Below are 22,908 nucleotides of genomic sequence, written 5' to 3'. Positions count from 1 at the left end.
TGATCTATCAGGAAAAATATGCTTTTTTGGTTGTGGCAAAACATTTTTCGTACTACGATACTTAACCAGTTGAGCTAGGAGAAAACTCGTCTAACATCTCATCTAGATGCAGTTGTTACGTTAAGAATTGGACACAACTGAGTACAGATACGAATGGGGGCGCGGAAAAGATTAAATCCGCCATCGTGATCGCGTATGCAAGCGCATTCAATTATAATGGCAGGATCCGTTCTAGTGCAGTTGAATTCTGGAATTAGGCAGGCATAAGACACCTTACCGTTCATTATGAAAAGTGTGATATTTATCGAAATAACTTGTATTTCATAAAAGAACAAAACTAAACAAAACAAAAAAGTGACAATCTTTTATAAATGACATACATTTCAAACAATGAATCGCTTTTTCTTCAAATTTTACGTAGATCTTTTAATTTTATTTTGTCAGACACTAGTTATCAAACTATAACAATTTAGTCGACATTAATCAATTAAAACACGCGTGACAAGAAAAAAAACGAGACCAAATATCGCTATTTAGCACAGTATTTTTTTAATGAGTGATAGTGGAAGGACTTCAACGGTATCTAGTTAGCTCTTCCTTCTTTAAAAATAAATATAGGTAAAGATTAAATATTAAAATCAATTCTAAATATAATTGTTCTTTTTTTTATATTTACCATAAATTCTGGACGAAATTTAATTAAATATATATCTTGTATTAAAACGTTATTCAATTATTTATGGAAATCATTCCAGACAAAACATGAAGCCACTTTGTGTAAGGAGCTGCAAAGAACGAATGGTGATCATCGCAAAGAGAGAAGAGACCTAGTAGTGACCGTAGCCTTTAAAAAAACTTAGACTGTAGGTAGGAGAAAACAGTTAGCAGAAGAGCTTTAGAAGTCAGTAGTTCTTGGAAAGAAGCTACTGGAATAGAAAGCTGTATTATAGTTAGATATCAAAACAGCAAATTGATGGAGACCACTAAACCAACAAGTTAGACGAGCTGCAACAAAGGAAGCAGGGAATATTCATCACAAATTCCGAAACTCAGACAACTTCAATTGTAAAGATGACGGAAAACGTATAGAACACTCTGGTGAAGGAAATAATTTTCACTTGGCATAAAAGGAATAGTATTCCATGGAAAAGGATTGAGTACTGCAAAAATGTAAACAAATTCATTTAAATACGATATATTTCCCCATTACCAGTAGCAGTTTCGTTAACTGAATCAGTGAAGCATCAGACGTCGAGTGCTGGGATCAGAATTAAAAATCTCATTACACCTTGTCACACTGAGGAGTCGTAGAGACAACGAAACACGTATTTTTAAATAACTATATTTTATACATTCTGTAATAAATAAAAATAAATTCCTACCAACGAAGATTAAATCAATATATAACCATACTAAACCTCATGGCAAGAAACCTTATTCACATTTTAAAAATGTCTAAAAGTTTAAGGTTTAAGCTTAAGGGAGTGTTAAGAAGAAAGTGAAACTTAGGGAATTTTCATTTATTAGTGTCTAATGACTAGAGCTAAGACAACAGCATATTCTTTTCATTGTTTTGACTCGAGTGTGTATCCGTTTATATCTTATATGTTTTTATATAGAGTGATCTGGTTCTCGGTTCATTAACTGTGTCTAAATGTATCGGACATATACTCGAGAGTCCAAACAATGATAAAAATATTCCTACTAATGACAATGGATCAAATTTCGTGTGATTTTGATTTATTAATATTATGCCCAGTTAAAATATTTCAAAGACACAGAAGTTCAGAGAATATTTAGAAATAAATGCGGAAGAACAATTGCCAACATTTCACAATAAATTTGAATTTTCACGAAAAGCCTTCATTCACTTTTTCGCTTTTGGCATAAAATTTAATAAAATAAAATATAGCCTACATTACGATTCCTCACACCAACTATCTATGCTACGAACTTTACGATAATCGATTAATTAATATGAATCCTATGCATGCAAATATATAAATACATGCACATGCCTCATATCTATTTAACGGTTGAGCACTGTTGAATTGAATAAGTATTTTAATGGCAGGTGCTCTAACGAACTGCAAGCCCTTGTACTTCATCATCGATAAACCCGACAAGCAACAAAATCCCACCCCTACACAGTAGAGATCCCTAGATGCCAGCCTTCTACTCTAATAGGTTATTGCTATACTTTTGAATTTATTTCCGGGTCCTTGCTTTCCCGACTGTGCTGACATACAGAAATTCAAGTGTAATGTAAACAGATATCTTGCTGCTCAACTCCCTACATAGTATCATATATATATATATATATATATATATATATATATATATATAGTCTTTTACATACATTCTTTATATACAACCATTATATATATATATATATATATATATATATATATATATAATTATTTTTTTACTATAATAATTATATTTATATACCCATCCACATACAGTACTGTTTCGCTGTTTCACAGCTCATCAGTGCGGCTAGACAGGCAATATATATATATATGTGTGTGTGTGTGTGTGTGTGTGTGTGTGTGTGTGTGTGTGTGTGTAATCGTTGTATACTTTGGTTTCCTAGATATAGATTCACTGAAAGCCGTGTTTTATTAAAGAGTTATTCCCCATTAAACTTATTAAAGAGTACTCAATGGAGGACAGCTCAGTTATATATTTTTTTATTATCATTCAATTTTCACTCCAAAAAAGGCACAGTGCCACTTTGAAGTAGGGGCTATTATCGGGACATAAGTTGCAGGGGTATTATGAAGGGAGATGAGTAGCAAGATTTTTGTTCACATTACACTTAAACTTCTGCATGTCAGTACAGTTGGGAAAGCAGAATCCCGGAAACAATTTTATCAGGGAGGTCATTTATGAATATCGGGAATAATAAAGGTCCCAGGATAGACCCTTGAGGCACTCACGAATTAATGTCATATTGGTTAGATGTACGACTGGCGAGGACGACCTGGATTTTTCTCTTATCTAAAAAGGATTTAATTACATTATGTATTCTTTTAGTGATACCATATGACCTGATAATATAAGTGAATCGCTTCCTTTTCTTTCGGTCTGATGAGGTGGGGCTCTCTAAAGTGAGATTCCATGAAAAATGTATGTTTTTATAATAAACATACTATATATATATATATATATATATATATATATATATATATATATATATATATATGATTTTCAGAATGTAAGAGATTGTATAATAAATTCCACAGCCAAACAACGTCGCAGCTCACAAGAGCCATGACAGTCAACGAACCGGAAGTCCAAGACTCGAGTTTCGCCCTCATTTGGGCTCATCAGTTTCGAACACTGAGCTCGGATGTGTCTAACTGATGAGCCCAAATGAGGGCGAAACTCGAGTCTTGGACTTCCGGTTCGTTGACTGTCATGGCTCTTGTGAGCTGCGACGTTGTTTGGCTGTGGAATTTATTATATATATATATATATATATATATATATATATATATATATATATATATACATATATATATCAAGTAAGTGATATTCCATGAACAATGTATGTAACCAATAATGTTTTTATAATACACATACTACATATATATATATATATATATACATATATATATATATATATATGTATATATGTGTATATATATGTATATATGTGTGTATATATATATATGTATATATATATGTGTATATATATATGTATATAAAATAAAAATAAAAATTACAATTAAATTTACCAAAATGATCCAAGATGGTAAAATTAAAGTATATTATAAATATTAAAGAATTAATATTTATAAAATTATCTCTTATGTATATATATATATATATATATATATATATATATATATATATATATATAATGTAATATATGTAATATCTTATATCATCTTATGATACTATATGTGTACGTACATACATGACATAATTATACGCACGCACACACACACACACACACACACACACACACACACACACACACACACATATATATATATGGCAGTTAATAATTCTATAAAGCATTTTTAGATATTGTGTCATTGGCCTAATAGGTAGAGCTACTGACTATCAACTTGATGGGTGCTGGTCTAGCCACACTGAAAAGCTGTGATAAAGCGAAGCAGTTTGTCTCTAGATGACTATATATATATATATATATATATATATATATATATATATATATATATATATATATATATATAATGTAGTGAGTGAGATAATGGGTAAGGTTTTAAAGGCCGAAGAACCTTTGTTTCTTTTGCAATGCAGTCTGTGATAGTTCACTTCTTTTTTTGCTGTCAATGATAGACGGATTTTGCAACAATTGCAACTACCGTTTGATTCCATCTGTGGCCTGGCACTGGCTGCTAAAACGTGTTAACAGCCGGACACGCAACAGGTGGCCACAGTTGAATTCTTTCTCTGGCACGTCCACGTTGCATTTCAACGAACGTGGACATATTTATTGTCAAATGGCGACAGAATAATGACAAATAACAACCTGACGTCTACGGGAGATGCCGCAATTAATTTATTTCCTTTTATGCATATATATATATCTATAATATAAAGCTGAATGTATGTGTGTGTGTGTGTGTGTGTGTGTGTGTGTGTGTGTGTGGTCACGAATAGGCTCCTATATGGTTGACTATTTTAAAAAACTGATTACATATAATGATAGAAGATGTATCGAGACACAGGAATGGGTATGTTTGATCTGGCAGAACGGTGGTTAATTAAAATTCTGGGGTCTGCGTTCGCGCCTGATCCACAAAGAATGGAAATAAAACATTTAAAAATTAAAAAAAAAGTTTACAAGTGTTTTTGATATAGATGTACATAAGAATACTTTGATAAGTATGTTTTAACTTAAATAGGGATGGTATAATAAAATTGTGGGGTCTGCGTTCGCGCCTGGCCTCCATGGAATAGAAATAGGCACAAACTTTAATAAAGACTTTTCATATCTATCTGCGTAAGTATACTTTGATAATTATGTTTCAGTTTGAAGAAATATGGTATAATAAAATTATGGGGTGTCCGTTCGCACCTGACCTCCATAGAATGGAAATATGTCACAAAGTTTAACAAGGTTTTTTTAATATAGATCCGCAGAATATTGTGATAAGCATTTCAGTGTGAACAGGTATGGTATAATAAATTATGGGGTTTATCTATTTTATTTTAACTTTCGTCATATTTTGCTTTGGTTTTGATACCCCAAAATTCGAAGCTATCTCTTAACAACCCTTCCTTTTCATAACCTATCATACTTTCATAAATCAGAGTCCATTTTCTGTAGGCTGTTTTTGAACCTAGTCAACGATGGGTATTTTGATAGCATATATATATATATATATATATATATATATATATATATATATATATATATATATATATATATATAATTAAAATTTTATAAGTATCAGTAAAAACCTTTCGACAATGTTATTCGTCTCGTCAATCCGTGTAAGGTTTTTCTTGTGTTTATATAATTTCTACTTCTATTAGCGCTACATATGCATTTTGAAAATAAATAATTAAAAAAAAAACTAGCTAAATGATATATATATATATATATATATATATTATATATATATATATATATATATATATATATGAGAGAAAGAGAGAGAGAGAGAGAGAGAGAGAGAGAGAGAAATATATATATGTAGAGAGAAACGACTCACATATCACCTATCAGAAACGAATGCTATTCAATGTGATACCATAGTTACCAATAAATACCCACTGTCAGCCGAAATTAAGTACTAATACTAAAAATTATTCACAAAAATAATTGCAAACACAGATTTAAATTACTCTAAGCAATACTAATAAAACAAGTATAGACTGAGTCTTTATCAGTTAATATCTCTGACGGACAAAGTAAATCGTTTCTGATTAATGAACGACACCGTTTGCTTCTTGTCGACGTAATTGTTGTCATATTGCAAACTTAAATCGATGAGTTTAAGAAACATTGTAATGGATTATGTCTGTTGCTCCAGGTTTTTTTTCATGCTTGTTTGGTAGACATTCTACAATTATAAACAAGCCCCTCATTAGCTGATTTGGCCACTCACTGTCTTTGTTTAGACCAATCAAATTAGTCGATGTTTTTAACCGCTAGCGATGAACTTGGCGTTTTTTTTTTATTGCCTTTCCCTTTTCAAGCAGTTGCAGACATGCAGCCGAAGAAAAAGGATCATGGAACTCAACTCTCTATGTAAATGAGGCATTTGGGCGCCTCTACATTTCGTCTCTTTAAAACTTTATTTTAAAGCCTAAATGATTATGCTATGTTATTATTAGAGACTTTTTATGGTCAGAATTATCGACCTGTCGGCATTTCCTTTTGGCAACGAAAAACGAATAAAATTAGATCGAATTTAAGAGGTATGTTTTGTTGTAATTGCTGTTGTTCATTTTTGCCACTGTCTTGGAGCAAAAACAGGTGAGATAAAATATCTTACATATTTTATCCTTCTTCTATTGAACTGGTACTGGATTTATTGACTGAAATTCTTTCAAGACTTTGTTATCTGTGAATTTCAATAAACACTAACGAGTTACCTGATCAAGAAATGACTGAGACAAGATCACTTAGTGTCACAATACACACTTTACTAACGGAGAGTAAATAATTCCTCGTCTTTCTCAGAAAATTACAAGAAAAGTTTAAAAAAAGAAAACTTGGTCATATTTAATCAGACATGCTTATATATATATATATATATATATATATATATATATATATATATATATATATATATATATATGTAAAAATGAACTTTCGTATAAATAATTGAATTCGTTCAAAGAGTGTCGCTAACAAAAACAAATAAAAACATCTACATAAAAACGCGATACATTCAGTAGTCGAGCGAGGTAGTCCCGTGGTAGAGGTTTAGGCTTCTTATCATGGGGTCCTGATTTCGAATCTCGCTAGATTCAGCCACTCTGATGAGTCGTAGACGACGAAAAAAGTGTCAATGAATAATTATATTTTAAAAATAATATATATATGCCCATTAAGGGGGTACCAAATTGGTCAAAGGGAAAATTATTCCCAACTAGCATTTAGGTAAAAATGCACTTTCGTATAATTAATTGAATTCATTCAAAGAGTGTCGCTAACAAAAACAAATAAAACGCGATACATTCAGTAGTCAAGCGAGGTGGTCCCGTGGTAGAGGTTTAGGCTCCTTATCATGGGGTCCTGATTTCGAATCTCGCTCGATTCAGACACTCTGATGAGTCGTAGACGACGAAAAAAGTGTCAGTGGATAATTATATTTAAAAAATAATATATATATATTATTTTTTAAATATAATTATATATATATGTGTGTGTATATATGGCATAATCAGCACCGATTCAGGAAATGTGTGGTTGGAGATTGTGCAACACTTGCCTCAAAATTACACGTGTAGCTACCCTGACAGGGGTGTGAATTATTTCCTGATACTGAATATAAATATCAATATATATATATATATATATATATATATATATATATATATATAGTCTTATTTGTAGTATTCCGAATTTTACTGGGTGTATATAATTGAAGATTCAGTAATTGTTTATATACCAATAAATTTTAAGCCAAAAATAAATGACTTAAACTGTAAGTTACAAAATTATCGTATTTCATAATTGCGCATTCATATATTGTTTTAACGAAAACCAAGACATCAAAGAATGGATTGATAGCAACAAAAAGTATATTTTGGTATGAAATACACTATTTATTGCTATCAACCCATTTTATGATGTCTTGGTTTTTGGTAAAACTATATATATGTATATATATTATTTATAAATGCTTCAGATACACAGAAGAAGAAAAAGTTTTATACAATAGTTGTAGCGAGATGAAATTTTGCTGTGAATATTTCACTTAAATAGCCAGAAATTGGGGCTGAGTCGATAAAATGCAAGCTCAAAATAACCCAATTTAAAATGTCATCCACCATAAAAACGACCCTACTGCAAGATTGACTTCGTTATTCTGTATTCCTAGAAAAAGAGGATAGCTACAGCAGTACTATCCTAACTTTAATATACCAGCCTCCAAAGGGTTTTAATCCTGGTGATATTGCTATGCCTTGATTTCATCAATATTTTTACTCTTCTCTATCGTTTTTATCATGGTAAGTGCTCGACTGAGCTCCAATTTCTGGTTCCTTAAAATAAAACATTCACATCAAAAACTCATTTAGCTACAACCATTGTATATAAATTTTTCTTGCTCTGTGTAAACAGAACACCCATGAGCAAATTTCTTTTCAAGGGTTCTCCGTCTGTGGAACACAATATCATGGGGCTGTTTTCCTGTTGACTACATCATGGTCATTTTCAACTCCAACGTTAACAAATTTTTAACCTCATGTCAAAAAATTCGTAAAATATCCTATTATTGGGAATGAATAGAATTAATGGAAGACAAGAAAATATATTACTCCTTTTCAACCCCTTAACCTGTTTTTATTTTATTATTACTGTTATACATTGGAATCTATGCCAGTAAGTAACAATTAAGTTAACTAGTATGAATTTTGGTGAGGGTCACATTAGTACTTGTTAGGATAACCTGGTGCTAAGCTGAAATGTATCCAGCTACAGGTGGCATGATTGATAAAACGTTTATACTCTAGACAAAACGCGCTAGAAATGCAGAGGGACCAATATAACGATACGAGATTTTTTTTTTAACTCACCTTCATCTTAAACAAGGACGTCACAGGTTACTAACTGGGACGATGCATAAGAAAGATTAACAAGATATTGGTTTATGTTACATTTAAACTTCTGCATATCAGTGCAGCAAGGGAAGTAGGTAACAGGAAGAGAATTACAAGGTCTAGCTGTTCGAGGGAAGAAACTATTAGAACTGAACTATGAACTCCAATCTCTGGTTCCCACTCGCCAATCTTTTACGAAAAACGCCCGTCTAGCTGAATCCACTGTCAAAAATTTTCCCCACTCTTTATCTGTGCCTAAATCAAAAAATTCCATCAACAAAGCTTCTTTTTTAGAACTGCACGCTTGTGTAACTCTGTTCCGTGTGCCTGCTTCCCAACTGACTACAAACTGGATGTCTTCAAGTCGAACGTTAACAAATTCCTAATGAACCGCCCCCTTAAGTAAACACTTAATTAAATCTCCACACTAACGTACTGTACTTGCAATAACCCTTATCCCTGAGTGGCTTCCGGGCCTTGATAAGTGGTGACCACCGTGTAAAAAAAAAAAAAAAAAAGAAAGCTTTCTGGCATTTAGGGACCTCAAAGGTGAAGGGGTGTGAAGTTGATTTGGATGCAACGTTGTGGCGATGAGACAGGGGTTGGAACATAGTTAACAAAGTGGGACCTATTAGAATGAAGAATTTTTTGGACCCTTCCAAGAAGAAGAGAGGACTGGTAGATGCACCAGCCCAGATATGGCAACAATACTCCATGCATGGGCGAATGGTGGCCTTGTAGAGGTATAGGATACCTCAGGTGTGATTAGTTTTCTAGCATGATAGAGAGAGCGCAACTTCCTTGCAACAGTCTTCGCAATGTCTCAATATATTTATTCCAGTTCATATTTCCTGTGCCAAGGAATTTGAAGGAAGAAGTCTCAGCTCGGGAGTTGCCATGGATATCGGTTGTTGGAGAGGCATATATTGATGCCATCATATTGAGGAGAAAAAGGATTTTTAAAAACTCAGTCAGGAAGCTTGACAGGCGACATGCATCTGACAATGTAAAGAGAATGTAAGACCAACGAACACGCACGTATGTAAAAAGACTTTGTATTGTTGATTGCTCACTGGCAGGAGCGTGCATGTGCAAAAGTACACGCCTACGTAAACAACCATGTTTTTCCTCTCATTTAACATTTAAAATGTTACACTACTTGTATCGTACGATGTTGCCCGGGATGCAGTGAAGTCATTTCGTTTGTTTGATTTTTCTATGCACATTATTAAACTTATACAGAAAACGAAATAAGATTGTAGTTGTCAAGAAAAATAAATCTGTTGATATATTCTTCAGTCTAAGATATTAGTAATACCGTTTACAAATAATGTGACCTTTAGCTACATCAAAATCGAAAAGTTTTCAATTATAAACTATTTGCTTCAACGGCAAATTTCAGATTATCAGTGCCATCTTAAGGAAAAAATATTTGTTAAAAGAAGTATTAAGTAGAATCTTAAATCTATTGAAAGTCTTGAAAGTTTTTTTCAAATTTTGAAGTAAGCTGATTTTTATTTTTAGATTTTGCCATCCATCCAGGGTGTACTAAGAATTATATTGTCAATAAAATTATATTGTCAATAAAAAAAGCAATAAAAAAATAAGCACAGGTTAGTCAGAAGCATAGTTCTCTTTTCCGGTTTAGATCGCACATTTAAAATCCGACAAGATAATTTTATTTGTTAACTGATTTCCATTCATTCTTTCTCTTCCAGTTGCAAAATGAAGCTCCTGGTTTTGTCTCTCTTTGTTGCATTTGCACCACTCTTTTGCGATGCAGATATTAGACCAAAAAAGTAAGTATTTTAATGTATTTCTAATCTCAGGAAAGTGTCTCCACATATGACCATTAACCACGTTTAAACTATTAAACCCAAGAACATGCAATTTGGTAACAATATTTCTCTATTCATGCACATTTCGGTTTAATCTGATTGGGTTCTTCTATTTCAACCCCTACTTAACGTTAGATACAACGTCGGTTTACAATCTGGAGAAAATCAAATCCTTTCCCCCCGAAACAATGTCTATCTGGATTAAGACAAAAATAAAAAGTTTGCAATGGGAACACCTGGGCGACTCCACTAGTCAAACACTGTGTTGTATAGCATTTAGGGGTAAAATATTTTGGACCAATCGCGAGATCAAGGAAAACTCAAAGTTATTGAGATGACTCAAACCTGGTGCCTAGGCCCAGTGGGAAGGGATCTCTTCTTTTAACAACTGCAAACGCTCAACAAGTAGGTCGTCGGCAATCTCCCTGACAAATTTTCTATACAGTCCTTTTCTCAAAAGCTGTGAAAGGTCGCTGGGAGCTTCCTGAGCGCGACTCTACATGCTCTGATCAACTGCTTGTCACACCATGGCCTGTGACGAGTCTCAACTGAGTTGTCGAGGATGAGGTCGGGAAAGGAATCATCAACTGCGGGGTTTCACACCGCCTTTTCTGTCAAGGTTTGACTCAGGAAAGCCAGCCTCTTGGCGTCTCTGTAACACCTCAAGTCGGGTAAGTCGTTCAAGAAAAGAGTCTTTGATCCAATAGGTTTTGTATTATCAACAATACTTCACTCCCTTTTCAATCGCCGCAATATTGTACCCCTATGTCTCTTTTGCAAATACATTAATGAAATGTGCCCCTCGAAATGTGGGTTGTGTTTCTGAATTTTTTAGATGATTATTTGTATTGTTTATATTCTTCAAACCACTGAGTGTTATTTTTACAACGTTTCAACCGATGTAACCTCCGACTTTTTCCAGGTGTATCTTGTTAAACTCAGGAATCTTTCTGTTGGACTCAGAAATCGCCATCGAATTTCGAACAAAACTTAATTTAATCTGGAGGAGTAGCATGCTCCTGTCCCGTCAGCCATGACTATGTAGAAGTGCTAAGTAATTCGCAATTGTATTTTAAGTATCGCCCGCACTAAAGATTGAACCTCTAGAAGAGTGTAACTTAGAACAGAAATTTACCATATACTTTATCCATTACACAACAGGCCTTTGATTCTCAAATTTGACAGAAGGATTCCCGAGTTCAACAAGATAGACCTGAAGAAAGTTGGAGATTACATCGAGCGACGCATGAAATTTTCACTCAAGATGGGAACAGTAATCCGAAGAATCTAAACAGGATGATAGTAATTAACAAAGAAGAGGATATCGTAGTCTAGCATCCAATTTTGCCTTAATGTTGACGCATTTATTGCAACCCTACAAGTACATTCCAAGACAAATGTCTATTGGAACACCACTCATCTTGTTCTCGACCACAAACAAACAAAATTTCAGATATATTCACGTAATTAGACTGGGTCACTTTTGGATTTGAGGGTACCAGTTTGACAATTTGTCTGACTACTGTATTCCGACTGAGAGTACAGAAGCCCCAACTCTTTGGTTGCACTTAGAGCGACTGCTTTATCATCAACATAATATCGGAATGATTGTAGTGTCATATTGCACATGGAAAGAAACATCTATGGTGGGCTTTCTCGAGTTTGTGGACGATAGTCTATTTGTGTTACATATCTGGTATTGTCAAACATCTCTCACCCTAAAACTGAAATTATTAAATAATATAACAGTCAATAAAAATATGACCAAACCAAGTGCTCACTCAAACAAAACCAATTCACTCCTTCCCTTGAGACTCGCATTCACAAATATGCGAAATTTTAATTAATTAATGAATTAAACTCTGATTACTTAAAAGAAAAGCAAAAAAAACTTGACTTGGTAAAAGTAAAGTGGAAATAAAAATACTTCTAAGAATTTGTCTTTAGAAACGGCTAGTATACATAGAGTGGAACAATAAAATTGCCGCCATAAGTAAAGACGACATGATTCCATTTCCGTTGATGATAAACGGGGTTTCTTTTTTATTGCATACCATCTAGTAGTTAGCCAGTTGTGTACAAATCCCAAAAGTGATAGCAACCTTCTATCATGTCTGAAAGTGACACAATCTTGCTCAACAAGCGAGATCGGAGATGCGCCGCTGTACAACTCATGCTCTCTACCGACAACAGGACCATTACTAGCACTCTCAAAATGAAAATCCAGTTCAACGCTTGAAGACATAGCTCAATGAAGTTTCTGGCCATGGTTATGGTGTTTGGTATGGTTTCAAGTTAGGACCACATCATGCCACCTCACATCTTTGAAATCAGCTTCAGTGAACATCAAAGTATACCTGGATGTGTTGAAGAGTGTGCTGTTCTTCTGAGGCAATCAGGTGGCCGCTGGCAGACCCTGGGTGTGGCAGCAGGACTTGGCGCCGGCCCATAAATCCAAAGAGGCCCAGGCTTGGCTTCAGAAGTGCTACGACTTTCTCTCACTGCCCCTCACTTCTCCCTCAACCTGAACCCGCTGGACTACTTCGTTAGGTTACATGTAGAGAACATCACTAACATGATCTCCCACAACACTAAAGCCAGCCTGATTACCGTCATCTGCCCAGTAATCGCTGAGCTCCACCAGTGCTTGTGGAAAAGACATGTTCCCAGTTCCGGACCCATATAGAGCCGGTGAATGATACTACATAATTAAGTTACTTGGATTGATTTTTTTTTCAAAAAAAGTTTAAAGATAAAGCTGTATTGTTGTTTTCTTAAGGGAGACCACTTTTATTGTTCTACTCTGTAATGTGAACCATGTTTCCAGACAATACAAACGTGCGCACATTCCATGAAATTCGAATCACATCTGAATGGTGCATGTAGCCGCTTTTTCATGACAACAAAATCTCTCATGAAAGCTTTATCCGACCAAACAACAAATCCATGGCGAACTTCCATTTGCATCATCTATTGTTAAAGTAAGATTTGTTCAGTTTGCAGGCAAATGGAGTTCTAGAGCAGTAAATGAAATAATTCCTTCCTTATCTCTGTGGAATCCTACTAATGGCTGGTTTCCTTTAATGCATCCAAAACCAAACTCCTATCCTTACATCATCAACGCTCTGATCCCCAGCTGGCATCAATTGTGATGGATGGCTCTCGTCTGGGTGAGGCTCCGTGTTTTGACAAGCTTCTGGGTTTGACCTTTACTCCTGATCTGAAATGGAACACGTACATCAAGTCTGTTGCCAAGGTCGCTGGAAAGCTGGTGGGATCCTTCTACCGCTCGAGAAGATATCTCACTACTGATGCAATTCTCTATCTATATAAAAGCCAAGTACGTCCAAGGATGAAATACTGTTGCCATATCTGGGCAGGAGCTGCTAAAAACAGCCTATCCTGCCTGGACAGAGTACAAAATAGATTTTGTGGCTTAGTGGGGGATGCCCTTTTCTCTACCCTGCAACCTCTCTCCCACAGAAGAGACGTTGCGAGCCTGTCCTTGTTTTATCGTTATTTCCATGGCAGATGCTCGTCTGAACTCCAATCTCTGGTCCCCCCTCGCCAATCTTTCACGAAAAACACCCGTCTAACTGAATCCACTGTGAAAAATTTCCCCCACTTTATATCTGTGCCTAAATCAAAACGCGGATTCCATGAACAAAGCTTCTTTCTTAGAACTGCACGCCTGTGGAACTCTGTTCCGTATGCCTGCTTCCCTCCGGACTACAACTTTGATGTCTTCAAGTCCAATGTTAACAAATTCCTAATGAACCGCCCCCTTAAGTAAACACTTCAGCAAATCTCCTCACTAACTTAATGTACTTGCAATAACCCTTATCCCCGAGTGGCTTCCGGGCCTTGATAAGTGGTGATCACTGTGTAAAAAAAAAAAAAAAAAAAAAGAAGAAAACTACCAACTTCAGAAGTAGAATATTGACATACGCAGATGTAATTGCAAAGGATGTCAATGTTAAGGAATGACTGAAAGCAATCATGTGGGACCAGGATATCTGGTGTGAGCGTGTGAACTCCATAATCTTGATTACATAAAACTTGGTAAAAAAAATAAATGGAAATAAAAATATTCTATTTCCCTCTATGAACACCCAGAATATGATACGAACTAAGATGTACTTCTTTCTTAAAATAAAATATTTGCAACTTTTTCGTTTCAGAGTTCCACCCTATCTATTTCTGCTTCCAAAACGTGTGACCATTGGTCGAGGCCTCGATGTAGCCCTAATGGTTTCGCCTGTAACATATGATCTGAAAATACTTTTTTTGGTTGAATCAAAAGTGGCTTACATATCATATCTTGCTCCTGGTAAGTATTTAATCATGTAAATGAATATCCTACCCTGCTGTTAGTTTTGTTTTCATGGGTTAAATTTTGTGTTTTTTTTTATTACTTTGCCCGGGCCCTATGTACTGTCCATAACTTGATCATTTTAAAATAACTTTATTATTTTAAAAATTATATTAAAAAGTTTGACTCATGTCAAGGTAACCTACATCTAAAATTTAAAATGTTTAGACCCAAAATTGGCGGACGAGCTTGGTAGTGTCTGCAAAGGTCAAATTTTTCAACTTTGACCTCTTGGCAGCCAAATTTTCGCCCAAAGATTGATTAAAAAGTTTGTTGCATGTCTGAATACCCTTTATGTAAATTTTCAAATGTTTAGGCCCAAAATTGGCTTAATAGTTTGCTAGAGATCGCAAAAGTTAAATCTTTTGAACTTTGACCCCTTGGCAGCTCATATTTTCGGCCAAAAACCGATTAAAAATCTTACCCTATATATAAATACACTTTATGTAAAATTACAAATGTTTAGATCAAAAATTCGCCAAGTAATTTGGTAGAAATCGCAGAAGTCAAATTTAAAAAAAAAATTTGACCCCAATTTTGACCCCTTAACATTTATTGTTTTGATCTCAAATCAAATAATAAAGTTAGATCCATGTCCAAGTAACCTATATCTAAAGTTTCAATTTCAAAAATTGGCGGAGGATTTTGGTAGAGTTTTCAAAGGTCAAATCGTTGAACTTTGACTCCTTGACAGCCAAATTTCTGCTCGAAAACCGATTAAAAAGATTTTCCCAAATCTCAATACCCCTTATGTCAAATCTTGAGTCTGTGGACTGAAAATTGACAGAGTAGTTTGATATGGAAATGTACACACACAGACACAATTTCAATTTCATTGCATTTTCACTCCCAAACAAGGCACTGTTCCACTTTGATGTAGGAGGCTACTGTCTGAGACATAATTTGAAGGATACTATGTAGGGAGTTGAGCAGCAAGATCTCTGTTTACATTATACTTGAACTTCTGCATCTCAGTACAGTACAGGGAAGCAGGAACCCGGAAGGGAATTCCAGAGTTTAGCAGTCCTAGGAAAGAAACTATTAGATTAGAAGTGTGTGGTTTATTATGTAATATACAAGTCAATACGCCATATAAGATTAGTTCTGAGGATTTAGGTAAAAATTTTGTGGTTAAAAAAACTAGGAGAAAACTTTCAAATGTAAGTAAAAGTTGTTTCTTACTGTTAGTTTTGATTCATCCCGATGGATACTATCTTGTGTGGTTTATTGTGTTTATATTTTGAATGACATAAGCACCAGAGTCTTGAGTGATTAGGGCTTATAAAAGGCATGATCTGGATTTGCCTCCTGCCATGGGAGGTTAACAGGGTATACTTCCCATTCACTTGGTTCTAAAACAGAGCATAACTGGATTCCAGGTTGGTTTTTATGTAGGGAAAATTCAAGTCTTGAAGAAAAACACGCTGCCTGGTTACCAACAGACTCATTTAGTCTCAGTGGCATTCTATCACAATGAAACCTCATTCATTCATTTAATTGGCAAAGAATAAATGCACAAGCGATTGCCATTTAGAAAGGGAAAAAATTAGTGAGAACTTAGGGGGAGGGGTATGTACAAAGAGAAACTATACAGGGGGAAAACCCTGGAGGTCTGCCCAGCATCTGTCCAAGACCACCTTGAAGCCCTGTAGTGTAGGCTGGTTCACAACCTTATCGGGTAACTCGTTCCATGCCACTCGAACCAAGAACACTGCTTGACATCGAAGCCTCTGGAACCGTTGAAGATAGACCTTTTTCAGAGCCCACGGAGCCCTCAAAAGATACAGGAGCAGGTATCCTAACTTTTGTATTATTATTTTTTTTATTACTATATCTTTATATATACATATAAATATTATTATTAATAATAATATATATATTAATATTTATGTGTGTATATATATATATATATATATATATAATAATTAAATAAAAATATACATGGGACGTTCCAAAAGTAATGCCTTATATTTTATTCCGCCCGAATGGATCAGAGGGACTTGCAAATGGCATCGTTATAATGACTGAATTTATGCGATCATGACCAGAAAGTTTCATCTCCCTCTTGCAGATATTGATGGTGTAAGACTAAGAAAGCACATAACCTACCATGGACATGTGTCAGAACAATGTTTTTTTTTCACAAAGAAGTCACCACTTATCAATGCCCGGAGGCCACTCGAGGATAAGGATTAATAAGCATACAACGGTCAATGAGACAATGTCGTAATAATTATTAGTAGTAGAAATTTGGTAAATTGTATTACTTAAGGGGACCGCTCATCATTTAGGTTGCACTTGAAGACGATCATATTATAGTCAGCTGGAAAGCAGGCAAAAGAAAGAGAGTTCCACAAGTTTGCAATTCTAAGAAAGAAACTTTGTTCATGGAATCTACGATTAGGTTTAGGCACAGATAAAGAGTGAGGGAAATTATTGATAGTGTTTTCAGCTAGACGAGTGTTTCTTGTGAAGGTTTGGCGAGGGGGGGGACCATAGATTGGAGTTCAGACGAGCACTTGCCATAATAACGATAAAGCAGACAGGCTCGCAACATCTCTTCTGTGAGAAAGAGGTTGCAGGGAAGAGAAAAAGGATTCCCCCACTAGGCTACAAAGTCTGTTTTGAACTCTGTCAAGGCAGAATAAGTCTTTCTAGCAGCTCCTGCCCAGATGTGGCAACAGTACTCCATCCTTGGACGTACTTAGCTCTTATATAGGTAGAAAATTGCATCAGCAATGAGATGTCTACTGGATCGATAGAAAGATCCCACCATTTTTCCAGCGACCTTGGCAACAGATTTGATGTACATGTTCCATTTAAGATCAGGAGTAAAGGTCAAGCCCAGGAGCTTGTCAAAACATGGAGCCTCCTCAAGACGAGAGCCATTCATTTCTATTGATGCCAGATGGGGATCAGAACGTTGATTATGTAAAGAGAGAAGCTTGGTTTTAGATGCATTAAAAGTAACCAGCCACTCCTTTCCCCATCGTACCACGTGCTCAAGATCAGAAGAGAGAGAATCGGAGAGAACTTGGTCGTTTACTGACTTAGATGTGCTACCATAGATGGTAGTGTCATCAGCATAAATGTCTATGAATGATCTAAGGATGTGATTTGGAAAATCATTGATGTAGATTAGGAAGAGAGTTAGACGCAGGATGAACCCCTGAAGGACTCCAGCATTAATACTCTGAGCTTCTGATTTCTGCCCATTAACCACTACTCTTATGAACCTATCAAACAGAAATGATTTAATAATTGAGAAGACATTTCCAGCTATACCATAGCTGGAGATCTTGTGAAGTAGACCTTTATGCCATACTCTATCAAAGGCCTTTGATATGTCAAGAGCAACTGCCCTAGAAAGGAGGCCTCCGTCAAGAGATTCGCTAATCCTATAAGATATAACTGTAAGCAGATCTAGAAAAAGTGCATCGTGACTATATAAAAAAAAAGAAATTCTGGAGCACAAACAGTCACCCGTTTTAATCGTATTCGTAGCTTTCCAACCTTTTCAGTAAAAAAAATAAAAAATAGTAGAACTTACTTTTGGAACTACCTTTGTATATTTATTTATTATTTTTCAAAATTTATCGAGGAGGAAATGTGAACAAAAGACAAAAGATCAGATACAAATACAAGATACCCCCCCCCAAAAAAAAAACTACCAAAACTTATAAGACTTTGTGTATTAAGCAAGAATAATGAAAATATAGATTTCTTTGTCTTCGAAATACGAAGTGCGTTAAAAGAATATCTAAACTAGACATGTATTAAACAAGGATAATAACTTGATCGTTTACTTTTACAAATTACAAAGTGTGTAAAATAATGACATAGAGGATATATTATGTTTTTGACACGGGCGCGTCGTGTAACGGATAAAATACTTGATAAAATCCAGTTCTAAGTGATACTCTTCTTAGAATTAAAGGTTCAATTCTAAGTGCAGGCGATACTAAGAATACAATTGCGAATTCTATTATTTAATCAATTGGAATGCGTATTGAGATGAGTATTATTTATTCATTTATTTATTGAGATGAGTATGATTTATTAATTTATTTATTGAGATGAGTATTATATATTCATTTATTTATTGAGATGAGTATTATTTATTCATTTATTTATTAAGATGAGTATTATATATTCATTTATTTATTGAGATGAGTATGATTAATTCATTTATTTATTGAGATGAGTATTATTTATTAATTTATTTATTGAGATGAGTATTATTTATTTATTGAGATGAGTATTATATATTCATTTATTTATTGAGATGAGTATTATTTATTTATTGAGATGAGTATTATTTATTAATTTATTTATTGAGATGAGTATTATTTATTTATTGAGATGAGTATTATTTATTAATTTATTTATTGAGATGAGTATTATTTATTTATTGAGATGAGTATTATTTATTTATTGAGATGAGTATTATTTATTTATTGAGATGAGTATTATATATTCATTTATTTATTGAGATGAGTATTATTTATTTATTGAGATGAGTATTATTTATTCATTTATTTATTGAGATGAGTATTATTTATTTATTGAGATGAGTATTATTTATTTATTGAGATGAGTATTATTTATTCATTTATTTATTGAGATGAGTATTATTTATTAATTTATTTATTGAGATGAGTATTATTTATTTATTGAGATGAGTATTATTTATTCATTTATTTATTGAGATGAGTATTATTTATTCATTTATTTATTGAGATGAGTATTATTTATTAATTTATTTATTGAGATGAGTATTATTTATTTATTGAGATGAGTATTATTTATTTATTGAGATGAGTATTATATATTCATTTATTTATTGAGATGAGTATTATTTATTTATTGAGATGAGTATTATTTATTAATTTATTTATTGAGATGAGTATTATTTATTTATTGAGATGAGTATTATATATTCATTTATTTATTGAGATGAGTATTATTTATTTATTGAGATGAGTATTATTTATTCATTTATTTATTGAGATGAGTATTATTTATTCATTTATTTATTAAGATGAGTATGATTAATTCATTTATTTATTGAGATGAGTATTATTTATTCATTTATTTATTGAGATGAGTATTATTTATTTATTGAGATGAGTATTATTTATTAATTTATTTATTGAGATGAGTATTATTTATTTATTGAGATGAGTATTGTATATTCATTTATTTATTGAGATGAGTATTATTTATTCATTTATTTATTGAGATGAGTATTATTTATTTATTGAGATGAGTATTATATATTCATTTATTTATTGAGATGAGTATTATTTATTCATTTATTTATTAAGATGAGTATTATTTATTAATTTATTTATTGAGATGAGTATTATTTATTCATTTATTTATTGAGATGAGTATTATTTATTAATTTATTTATTGAGATGAGTATTATATAATCATTTGAATATTGAGATGAGTATTATATATTCATTTATTTATTGAGATGAGTATTATTTATTCATTTATTTATTAAGATGAGTATTATATAATCATTTGATTATTGAGATGAGTATTTTTTATTCATTTATTTATTAAGATGAGTATTATATAATCATTTGATTATTGAGATGAGTATTTTTTATTCATTTATTTATTAAGATGAGTATTATATAATCATTTGATTATTGAGATGAGTATTATTTATTCATTTATTTATTGAGATGAGTATTATATAATCATTTGATTATTGAGATGAGTATTATTTATTCATTTATTTATTGAGATGAGTATTATATAATCATTTGATTATTGAGATGAGTATTATTTATTCATTTATTTATTACAAACTATTATCATCAATTTTTTTGTTGTTGTTTCATGATGTTTCGGCCAACTATCCTCTGGCCTTCCTCAGGTGGTTACGCGACGGGATAGGAACTCCGAATCTCCTAACTGCATACTCAGCAATTACTGCTTTTCATAGTTTTTGTCGTCTGACCGTGTTTTGGCCAACTAATCTTCTGGCCGGCTTTGTGTAGGATTGAAACTGCTATCCTCAGACAATGCTCACTTGGAACTGTAGACGATAACCACCTGACGAAATATAGAGGAATAGTTGGCTGACACGTCGTAAAACAGCAATTAAAAGATGAGGAAAAATAAAAGAATAAATTGTGAATTACTTAAGATTTTACTCGGTCATAACTAACAGAACGAGAGCATGTTGTCCCCATGGATTAAATAAAAGGCTTCAATCGAAATTCCGTACAGATCCCCATGTTCGACCAAACATTTCCGAGTTTCACAATATACACCTGAAATTGGTCGGATGTAGTGCACTGTCATTCGACTGTGTAGAAGTCCTAAATAATTTGAAATTGTATTTTGAGTGTCGCCTGACGTTCGGCTTACTTCGGCTGTTGACGTCATGTTCCGGGGAAAGCCAGGCAGACTCTGAGTTACGTCTGGATCACTCTCTGCATGAGTACCTAATTTTCCCTGATTTGTCATCGATGTAAGGCAATACTCCCTTTCAAAATAAAATACCGAGCAAATTAAAGATAGAAACTGAATAAATAAATCGGAAATTGAAGCATGTACATTCTCCATATTTGTTAAATTGTTTTCTGTTTTTATATTTTAGGTAAAACGAAGAAGATTACAATCGTAAGTATTGTTGTATCATTTTTGTTGGAATTGATATCGTTTGATTAGAAAATGAATTCTTAGACATTTATACCAGTGATTCCCATGCTGTGTGCCGTGGCATAATAACTGAAAAAACACCTTACTTCTAACTCTCCTAACTTTCAAGCTAAGCTATTATTTTATTGCAAAAAGGCTTTGTGAGTAGAAAATATTGATTTTTTTTTGTGGTAGATGTGCCGGAAAAAATCTAAAGAACTCAATAGGCTGCCGCCATGTAATAAAGTTTGGGAACAGTAATCTATATTAGACACGACAAAAACGGAAGGAGGGAATAAATATTTTTTGATGGAGTCTCTCTTTAAAAATTTACAAAAAAATCAAATAATGATCCAATCAATACGAAATTTTCACCGATCATTAAGTGAAGAATAACCTTTATAATGATGTTCTTTTATATTTCATAATCCAACATAAACAAATTCCTGATCAACCGCCCCCTTAAGTAAGACACTTTATAAAATCTCCAATACTAATGATTACTACGATACTATACCCTTAATTACTGTACACGCAATAACTCTTATCCCCGAGTGGCTTCCGAGTCTTGATAAGTGGTGACCTCCACGTAAAAAAAAATCGATATTTATATATATATATATATATATATATATATATATATTTCTTTTGCCTACACCTCCTTTCTTTATTTTGCGAGGAAAATATGCTTAAAATAATCAGCTGAAACTGAACAAAATATATTGTATTGTGAGGAGCGTGAGGATTGTAAATAAAACAAAAACAATTATGTGCGTATCAGATTTTAAGGTTGAAAATCCGAATTTTGAATGCGTTTAATTTTTCATAATTTTTGTTTTGAAATTTGTGAAATTCGTTGAATATGTTAATTATTTTATTTCACATTAGCAAAACAAATGATATATTTTCATTATTTTTACGAAAAACTACTTTGAAATCTTTGAAAAATAAATTAATAATTTTCTTTTAGTGAGCCTGTTCAAGAAGACTTTGTTGTTACGTGATATTATTTCATTACGGAAGCCCATACAGCCTAAAAACAGTTGTTCTTTATTTACAAACAGATGTTACCTCCCCTTTTTCCAAAATTAGTATGTTGCCTTTTTTTCTTTCTTGGCCTTCGGGCCAAGATAAAAGTGTAGTATCTGTTCTGATGTTGCACTACACTTTTTTGGTGTCGGTTAATGGAGGAGAAATCCTCCATGACTGATACATTTTTTAATTTTTTATTGTCCAGAGTGCTCCGTTTTGGGAGCTGGTTTTCCCCCACATTAAAAA

General features: G+C 33.4%; 1 protein-coding gene across 1 annotated transcript in view; it reads left to right on the top strand.

Annotated features, from left to right (window-relative positions):
• Positions 1 to 22,908, top strand: part of LOC145241389 (CD109 antigen-like) — a 322,627-nt gene that overhangs the window by 20,827 nt on the left and 278,892 nt on the right. Inside the window, exons 2-4 of the mRNA XM_080104314.1 lie at positions 10,476 to 10,556; positions 14,777 to 14,925; positions 21,590 to 21,612. Coding sequence (XP_079960440.1) covers positions 10,483 to 10,556; positions 14,777 to 14,925; positions 21,590 to 21,612 — 246 coding nt within the window. The 5' untranslated portion in view covers positions 10,476 to 10,482. The remainder of the gene's footprint in view (positions 1 to 10,475; positions 10,557 to 14,776; positions 14,926 to 21,589; positions 21,613 to 22,908) is intronic.

Source organism: Euprymna scolopes, chromosome 2 (assembly GCF_053919585.1).
Source record: "Euprymna scolopes isolate OS-2025 chromosome 2, ASM5391958v1, whole genome shotgun sequence".
NCBI classification, from domain to species: domain Eukaryota; kingdom Metazoa; phylum Mollusca; class Cephalopoda; order Sepiida; family Sepiolidae; genus Euprymna; species Euprymna scolopes.
The sequence above is the reverse complement of the archived record's forward strand: the minus strand, read 5'-3'. Positions and strand labels throughout refer to the sequence as shown.